The 9,453-nt window shown below is 38.3% G+C and overlaps 2 protein-coding genes across 2 annotated transcripts; both read right to left on the bottom strand.

Moving 5' to 3' along the window:
* Window positions 1-3,788: 3,788 nt before the first annotated feature.
* LOC109985038 (chemokine XC receptor 1-like) lies at window positions 3,789-7,434 on the bottom strand. Its single transcript, XM_020635263.3, has 2 exons — window positions 5,241-7,434; window positions 3,789-5,112 (listed from the first exon to the last, which is right to left on the bottom strand). Exon 2 carries the CDS (start codon window positions 5,101-5,103, stop codon window positions 4,075-4,077), a length of 1,029 nt encoding a protein of 342 aa, XP_020490919.2. The 5' UTR covers window positions 5,104-5,112; window positions 5,241-7,434; the 3' UTR covers window positions 3,789-4,074.
* A 658-nt stretch (window positions 7,435-8,092) lies between these two features.
* On the bottom strand, window positions 8,093-9,413 carry LOC109985058 (chemokine XC receptor 1-like). Its single transcript, XM_065954235.1, has one exon. The coding sequence runs from the start codon at window positions 9,411-9,413 to the stop codon at window positions 8,385-8,387; it is 1,029 nt and encodes a 342-aa protein (XP_065810307.1). The 3' UTR covers window positions 8,093-8,384.
* Between the last annotated feature and the right edge of the window lie 40 nt (window positions 9,414-9,453).

The following is a 9,453-nucleotide window of genomic DNA, read 5'->3' as shown; positions in this document are numbered from 1 at the left end:
GAAAACAGCAACAGCTGTGTAGCTTGTGGCTAAAAACAGGAGAGAACAACAACAACATCATTTTCGAGGAAAATGATCTGGAGAAAGAGATTACACTGACTTAAAGATAAGAAATGAGATGACTTGAATTGTGTGTTGTGTTTGAGCTTAAGGGTTCTTTTTTGTATTTGTCTGGTTTGGTCTTTTCTCTGTGATCTTGTGATCATACCTTATAATATACATCCTATATTGTTTTATTTGCATATCAAAAACAAACATCTGGATGTGGGTCCTATTACCACTGTCCAAAACTCCAAAACAGAGCAAAATGCCACTTAACAGAATATTTCAATTCAATTTTTTTAAATCTAGATTTATCTAAATATGCTCTGAGAACACTCAAAAATTGTTGTAACTTCAGTAACAAATACAGCACAGTGATATGGCTTGTCCCTAAACTGCACTACTGCACTACAGGGAATACTCATACATTTGTGTAAATTGAGGAACTATGTACAGTACATCAAAATAACAATTGTTTGTTCCCTACACTGCTGCAATGGAGGTCACCAGTGTTGTTGTGACTTATACCAAGCTGAATACAGACTGTTCTTGTACTTGTTGACTTGTACACATAACAGTAGATACAGCATCTCATTTTTTGCCCCTATTACACACACACTAAATTTCGGCACACGACTCTCTCCCAGTGCCTGCCAGAAAATGTGTGAGCACACCCGTGACTGCTCTGCCCTTGACTTGTATCCATTCATCCAAGCGTGCTGGATGGTTTAGTTAATTAAGCTTAATCTACCCCCAGAGAGGGCTGGAGTGCTGTTACAGTGGCCCACTGCGCTGTCCCTGTACACTCTTCTCTGGACCCCCTGTGGAGCCATCAGGGCCGCGCTGCTCAACTACATTCAAGTACACTGACGGGGCTCTGGAGAGACAAATTACATATAATAGAGTTAAAAATTTGGACCACAGAAGAAGAGCAAAGGTTGATGGAATGTCTTAATTACTGATTATAATCATGCAGAATTGCCTCACTGTTGGAATCTTTGTGGCACACACGCTATTTTAAAGAAAAGCAACAGAAAGCACTTGGACAGTTTGGTGCACTTGACTGCCAATGAATTTACTCACAAACATGCAGTCTGATGTGTTATATTTCATTGATCCTGATGCTGACAGCTACTCTGTTTATTCTATGTAAAATAGACAAGGTCAAGGAAATACAGCTCTAAAATATTGGTCTGGCTGTATGTAAAAAAAAACAGTAGAGGGAATGAACTTACCATGGAGGGGAATTTGCTTGGAAAATAGTTTCTTGCACAGACAAGGACAAATGCAAGAAACATATTTTCATAATAATCATTACACCTTTTGTTAAATAACCTAAAGAAATAAACACCAAGTTTATTTACCATTCATTTCTGTTGCCATCTTGTGGGTGGACATGTTCAGTGCAGTAAATTCAGAAAACAATGTGGTGTGTATTAAATAAAGACCAAATATTGTGTATGTAGAAGTAATAATACTAAATATGGAGTTATGCAGCTGTTCTTTTCACTCACCACAAAGTCGTCTGTGAACATAATCTGGGTGATAACTACTGTATATCTCCACGCAGTAATTAGATAAGTTAAGTAATATGAAAACAGTGTGATTCCTACTTATTGTTGACATTTGGGTGGGCCGCCCAGGTGTATTTACCAACCTTTTTCTCTCTCCTTTTTTTTAATCAAAATCCCTATATAATCATCATCTGTGAGAGAGAGAGAGAGAGAGAGAGAGAGAGAGAGAGAGAGAGAGAGAGGGGGAGAGAGAGAGGGAGGGGTCTGCTAGTACGTAAATGCCCCCATTGAGGTGCAACGTGTTGTGTTTAAACCGGAGCTTATGCCATTGTTTTAATATTTCTCTGCAGCTGCTTGCTTCAGATGATATCCTGCTCTTTTAGTGAAGGATGATGATTGCAATACACTGCATCATAAATAATATCTCCATACATGTATGACCTGTTGTTATAAGAGAATATAAAGTTAAACCTTTTAAACCGGAGTAATCTGAGTGTTTTTATTAAACTTACTGCTGATGAATAATGTCATAAACTCACAAAATAAACCTACAGAACAACATGGGGCAGGACCAGTCGCTGTGTGTAGTAAGAGACTAAAGGTGCAAGTGTGTGTGTGTGTGTGTGTGTGTGTGTGTGTGTGTGTGTGTGTGTGTGTGTGTGTGTGTGTGTGTGTGTGTGTGTGTGTGTGTGTGTGTGTGTGTGTGTATAAGAGAATGGTGTGGAAGTAAAATGGGCATACCAGAGGGCGCACTCACACTAGGCAATCTGTACCATGCTCAAGCATGTTTGACCCCCTAAGTCCCCCAGTGCATCTGACTTGTGTGAGTGCGCCTTGGCCCTGACACGGTTTGAAGAGCTGGGTATAGTAGTAGATCATGCACAAGCACAGGAATGCATCGTACACATGACGTAGGCTAGACTCGATCCCCCTTTTGCATAATCAAGAAATCCAGAAGTGTAAGAGGGCTGTTTCTGACCAAAATGACTCAGAAAAAGCAACAAAATCAATGAAGTTTCAGACATGTTTCCTGTGTTGTTCTACATTGTAAAACTTTTCTGTCTGTTCTTGTGTCATATTGACTGCCTCATTTCTCCCCTATAAGTCATGGTCCTATCAACAGTAAGTTTGCAAAGCAGGTCCCTCTATCTGTAGCCTAGATTTCTTCAAAGGCTCATGTCTGGATTTAACACCTGGTTTGTCTACTCTAACTTAAGCTGCAGTTGTTAGCATGTAAGGCTGAAGCTTATATAAGTAGGCTAACCAAACTTTAAATTGAAGTCAAGATTTCAGACAAGCATCCGTTTTGAAGAAGTTTGAGTCAAATAGCTATGCTACAGTGGTAGCATACATGTAGGCTACTACAGGCTTCAAACCCCAAAGCCTAGGAAAATCTAATGACAACTAAAATGATCCAATACATTACACTCAAATGATTAAATGTGTTAAAAGTCTCAAAGATAACCGAGTTCATACCTTCTTAATCCTCCAGCTTGGTTTAAGAGTTTGACAGAGGAGCATAAAGTAGCCTAACCTACCACAGTCTCGAATAAATGCAGACACAAACAGTTTTCCCATATCCGGTTTTACGGCCAGGTAACATAGACTGTAAATATTACCAGGTAAGTGGGATAACTTGCTTTCAAAATAAAAGCCCAAAACGATTGCACAAATAACATGGAAAATAGAATAAGCCTCATATCATGTAAGTTTCTGGATTAATGGACCCAATTAGATATTGACATTTAATTATATAATTTTAAATGCTATTTACAAGCTCAGAGACTTAGTAAAAATGAAAAACAACCCCTGTTGTTGTTGTTTTTTTGTTTAAACTCAAGCTGTGTATTCTATGTATTAAGAGCATTTTTCATGGATATATTTTGAAAATATGTGCATGAAACATATGCAAATGGTAAATGGACTTGTGTGGCTTGTATAACTCTTTTCTAGTCTTCTGACTTCTCAAAGCACTTTTTTACAATGCAAATCACACTTAACCATTCACACCCATTCACTCACACTGATGACAGAGACTTCTATGTAAAGTGTCCATCAGTGTCAAATGATGAAATAATAATAATAATAATAATAATAATAAAAATAATAAAATTTACTAAATCATTAACTCTGTCTTGGACTCTTCCCAGAAAAAGTACTTCAACAACATTTTATATCCACCATATTCCTGCATGTCACCAAATATTGTTGTAAAAAAGAAGTGAAAGCTAATGAAATTAGATTCCACTTTATTCAAATATCAAAGTAACAACAAAGCAAAGTTCAGTTGAAAGGGCAAAGTATGATAAACAGCTTTGCCACATACAATTATACACACAAAATGCTTTTCATTTTGACTATACATATTTGTCATTAACTTACCACATTAAAAACTTTAAATTGAAACAGAGCCATAGATTCTTAATGGAAATGTGCAAAATCATTTTTTAAATCAAACTAACGTTACATAAACACAAACTTTCTGAACCACGTGAATACGTTATACAAAGCTGAATGTCTAATTGGACGGCACTTCAGACATAACTGTAGAGCTTTGTGTTCTAAAGGCTAAGTTTTGAAAGATAGAAGTGCTCCGGCCATTGCCTCGCTCGGTGATATACCTTGTGGGTTTGTTGCAGCGTAAAAGTTGCATGAGATGTCTTCTGAACTTCTGTGAGAGCATATACAGCAGAGGGTTCATACAGCAGTGAGAAAAAGCAAGGATACGAAAAATTTCAAAGGCCACGGAGAAATTTTCTCTTGCATTACAGTCTTTCAACTCGTGAAAAGATGCAATCAAAAACATAATATTGTAAGGTCCCCAGCAGATGAAAAATGCTATGACAATACATAACACCATGACTACAGTCCTGTACCTTTTTCTGTTTGAGGCCTGCAAGACTGTCCAGAGGATGGCAGAATAGCAGAAAGCTATGATGGCAAATGGGAAGAAGAAGAGCAGTAACACTTGAAGATGATTTGCCAGGTTGACATCAGCTTCATTAGATTCCTCCTCACACCCAATGCCATTATTCCCCCAATCTACCACCTTTACTTTGATTGCATCGCTCACAGATGCAGCAATGCTGATGATCCAGGCAGCTGCACAGAAAACCTTTGCACACCTCTGCCTCCTTACAGGGTTGCATGGCCAGTTGTGCAGCACCACTGCTATGAAACGATCCACAGTCATGGCAGTCAGCAGAATGACACTACTGTACACACCAACATAGTACGCAGCAATGCTGAATTTGCAGGCGAAATCACCAAAGACCCAGTGGTGCATGTGATAGACAGCCCAGAATGGAAGTGTGATGGTGAAGAGCAAATCTGCGCATGCCAGGTTTAGGATGAAGACATTTGTGACATTTTTCACCTTCTCATAGATGACAACAACACATACAAGGAGAACATTGGCTATAAGACTTAAGATGAAGACCAAAATGAAGAAAACACCACTGAGGGTATTGAAGTCAAACATCTCAGGACACTCAAGATGATCAGTGTTGTTTAAATCTCTGATGCCCATCGTGGAGAAGTTCATCATTGTAGGTTTCTAGGTGAGGGCATGGCAAATGTTATAAACATAGCAGATTACAGAGATCAACCTATTAGTAGTTTGCAATAAAATAAACATTGAGAGATATTAAAAAAATGGAGAAAAACTAAATAAAAATTGTTTACCTTTTAATAAGAAGAGTAAGAACCTTTCCCTGAACATCAGTTGCCACGTCTTATGCTGAATTGAAGTGTGGAGAACAAGCCAACCAAATAAAGAGATAGCTCATTGTTCCTCTTTTTGTTTCACATTAAGTCAGAATTGCAGCAACAGTTTTACAGTTTGAGCATGAACATTACTGCAAAGTCATTTCCGTCATAGCTTTAGCGCTTAGTTATTTTCTGCATGGTGGTTACTTGTACTTTGCTTTTCAGCTAAAAATTAAGAAGCCATGAGAACAGAAGCTGGGGGGCAGTAGCTTCGACCGCAGTTATTTATGCATAGACAGTGAAAGGGTGATACAGTGCCCTTTTGGGCAAGGCACAAAAAAGAACATTTTACACAAACCATCTATTAAATGAGATCAGTTTAGAACTTAGCTACAAAGACGCTTGATCCTGGAGTGACCTGGCTGATACACTTCGATACAATTTCTAATCAACATTAAAAGACGACCAGCAGCCTGAGCAGATTGCAATAAAAATACTTCTTTTTAAAAGCCTTTATACTTGCATCCAGCAGTGAAATCCATCAAAAACACACAGATTATGATGACAACATCATCCGGGATCTGACCCAGTCAGTGACTTCCTAAAATGTATACCTGAGCTGAAGACGTAGAGACACCCACAGTCAATACAAAGAACTACTGCTAAATAGTCATATATGAGAAACAATAGTTTTCACTCTTAAATCATCATAAGATAAGAATTTGTAATTGATCACAAAACATTTGTTTAAAGGCTTTGATCTCTAGTGGTTTTTGTTTAAAATACCAATGAAATAGGAATTAGGTTTCCTTATAGGCCTATGGAACCTGGAGATCATCATCTGTGAGAGAGAGAAAGAGAGAGAGAGGGGGAGAGAGAGAGGGAGGGGTCTGCTAGTACGTAAATGCCCCCATTGAGGTGCAACGTGTTGTGTTTAAACCGGAGCTTATGCCATTGTTTTAATATTTCTCTGCAGCTGCTTGCTTCAGATGATATCCTGCTCTTTTAGTGAAGGATGATGATTGCAATACACTGCATCATAAATAATACATCCACACATGTATGACCTGTTGTTATAAGAGAATATAAAGTTAAACCTTTTAAACCGGAGTAATCTGAGTGTTTTTATTAAACTTACTGCTGATGAATAATGTCATAAACTCACAAAATAAACCTACAGAACAACATGGGGCAGGACCAGTCGCTGTGTGTAGTAAGAGACTAAAGGTGCAAGTGTGTGTGTGTGTGTGTGTGTGTGTGTGTGTGTGTGTGTGTGTGTGTGTGTGTGTGTGTGTGTGTGTGTATAAGAGAATGGTGTGGAAGTAAAATGGGCATACCAGAGGGCGCACTCACACTAGGCAATCTGTACCATGCTCAAGCATGTTTGACCCCCTAAGTCCCCCAGTGCATCTGACTTGTGTGAGTGCGCCTTGGCCCTGACACGGTTTGAAGAGCTGGGTATAGTAGTAGATCATGCACAAGCACAGGAATGCATCGTACACATGACGTAGGCTAGACTCGATCCCCCTTTTGCATAATCAAGAAATCCAGAAGTGTAAGAGGGCTGTTTCTGACCAAAATGACTCAGAAAAAGCAACAAAATCAATGAAGTTTCAGACATGTTTCCTGTGTTGTTCTACATTGTAAAACTTTTCTGTCTGTTCTTGTGTCATATTGACTGCCTCATTTCTCCCCTATAAGTCATGGTCCTATCAACAGTAAGTTTGCAAAGCAGGTCCCTCTATCTGTAGCCTAGATTTCTTCAAAGGCTCATGTCTGGATTTAACACCTGGTTTGTCTACTCTAACTTAAGCTGCAGTTGTTAGCATGTAAGGCTGAAGCTTATATAAGTAGGCTAACCAAACTTTAAATTGAAGTCAAGATTTCAGACAAGCATCCGTTTTGAAGAAGTTTGAGTCAAATAGCTATGCTACAGTGGTAGCATACATGTAGGCTACTACAGGCTTCAAACCCCAAAGCCTAGGAAAATCTAATGACAACTAAAATGATCCAATACATTACACTCAAATGATTAAATGTGTTAAAAGTCTCAAAGATAACCGAGTTCATACCTTCTTAATCCTCCAGCTTGGTTTAAGAGTTTGACAGAGGAGCATAAAGTAGCCTAACCTACCACAGTCTCGAATAAATGCAGACACAAACAGTTTTCCCATATCCGGTTTTACGGCCAGGTAACATAGACTGTAAATATTACCAGGTAAGTGGGATAACTTGCTTTCAAAATAAAAGCCCAAAACGATTGCACAAATAACATGGAAAATAGAATAAGCCTCATATCATGTAAGTTTCTGGATTAATGGACCCAATTAGATATTGACATTTAATTATATAATTTTAAATGCTATTTACAAGCTCAAAGACTTAGTAAAAATGAAAAACAACCCCTGTTGTTCTCGTTTTTTGTTTAAACTCCAAGCTGTGTATTCTATGTATTAAGAGCATTTTTCATGGATATATTTTGAAAATATGTGCATGAAACATATGCAAATGGTAAATGGACTTGTGTGGCTTGTATAACTCTTTTCTAGTCTTCTGACTTCTCAAAGCACTTTTTTACAATGCAAATCACACTTAACCATTCACACCCATTCACTCACACTGATGACAGAGACTTCTATGTAAAGTGTCCATCAGTGTCAAATGATGAAATAATAATAATAATAATAATAATAATAGAAATAATAAAATTTACTAAATCATTAACTCTGTCTTGGACTCTTCCCAGAAAAAGTACTTCAACAACATTTTATATCCACCATATTCCTGCATGTCACCAAATATTGTTGTAAAAAAGAAGTGAAAGCTAATGAAATTAGATTCCACTTTATTCAAATATCAAAGTAACAACAAAGCAAAGTTCAGTTGAAAGGGCAAAATATGTTAAAGGGTGACAGCTTTGCCACATACAATTATACACACAAAATGCTTTTCATTTTGACTATACATATTTGTCATTAACTTACCACATTAAAAACTTTAAATTGAAACAGAGCCATAGATTCTTAATGGAAATGTGCAAAATCATTTTTTAAATCAAACTAACGTTACATAAACACAAACTTTCTGAACCACGTGAATACGTTATACAAAGCTGAATGTCTAATTGGACGGCACTTCAGACATAACTGCAGAGCTTTGTGTTCTAAAGGCTAAGTTTTGAAAGATAGAAGTGCTCCGGCCATTGCCTCGCTCGGTGATATACCTTGTGGGTTTGTTGCAGCGTAAAAGTTGCATGAGATGTCTTCTGAACTTCTGTGAGAGCATATACAGCAGAGGGTTCATACAGCAGTGAGAAAAAGCAAGGATACGAAAAATTTCAAAGGCCACGGAGAAATTTTCTCTTGCATTACAGTCTTTCAACTCGTGAAAAGATGCAAACAATAACATAATATTGTAAGGTCCCCAGCAGATGAAAAATGCTATGACAATACATAACACCATGACTACAGTCCTGTACCTTTTTCTGTTTGAGGCCTGCAAGACTGTCCAGAGGATGGCAGAATAGCAGAAAGCTATGATGGCAAATGGGAAGAAGAAGAGCAGTAACACTTGAAGATGATTTGCCAGGTTGACATCAGCTTCATTAGATTCCTCCTCACACCCAATGCCATTATTCCCCCAATCTACCACCTTTACTTTGATTGCATCGCTCACAGATGCAGCAATGCTGATGATCCAGGCAGCTGCACAGAAAACCTTTGCACACCTCTGCCTCCTTACAGGGTTGCATGGCCAGTTGTGTAGCACCACTGCTATGAAACGATCCACAGTCATGGCAGTCAGCAGAATGACACTACTGTACACACCAACATAGTACGCAGCAGTGTTGAATTTGCAGGCGAAATCACCAAAGACCCAGTGGTGCATGTGATCGACAGCCCAGAATGGAAGTGTGATGGTGAAGAGCAAATCTGCGCATGCCAGGTTTAGGATGAAGACATTTGTGACATTTTTCACCTTCTCATAGATGACAACAACACATACAAGGAGAACATTGGCTATAAGACTTAAGATGAAGACCAAAATGAAGAAAACACCACTGAGGGTATTGAAGTCAAACATCTCAGGACACTCAAGATGATCAGTGTTGTTTAAATCTCTGATGCCCATCGTGGAGAAGTTCATCATTGTAGGTTTCTAGGTGAGGGCATGGCAAATGTTATAAACA

The sequence above is a fragment of the Labrus bergylta genome, chromosome 4 (genome assembly GCF_963930695.1).
Source record: "Labrus bergylta chromosome 4, fLabBer1.1, whole genome shotgun sequence".
In the NCBI taxonomy this organism is placed as follows: Eukaryota; Metazoa; Chordata; class Actinopteri; order Labriformes; family Labridae; genus Labrus; species Labrus bergylta.
Note: the sequence above shows the minus strand (reverse complement) of the source record. Positions and strands in the feature narration are given on the sequence as shown.

What these genes read in the sequence shown, in the direction of transcription:
- LOC109985038 (XM_020635263.3), bottom strand. Translation starts at nt 5,103, where the DNA reads ATGATGAACTTCTCCACGATGGGCATCAGAGATTTAAACAACACTGAT.
- LOC109985058 (XM_065954235.1), bottom strand. Translation starts at nt 9,413, where the DNA reads ATGATGAACTTCTCCACGATGGGCATCAGAGATTTAAACAACACTGAT.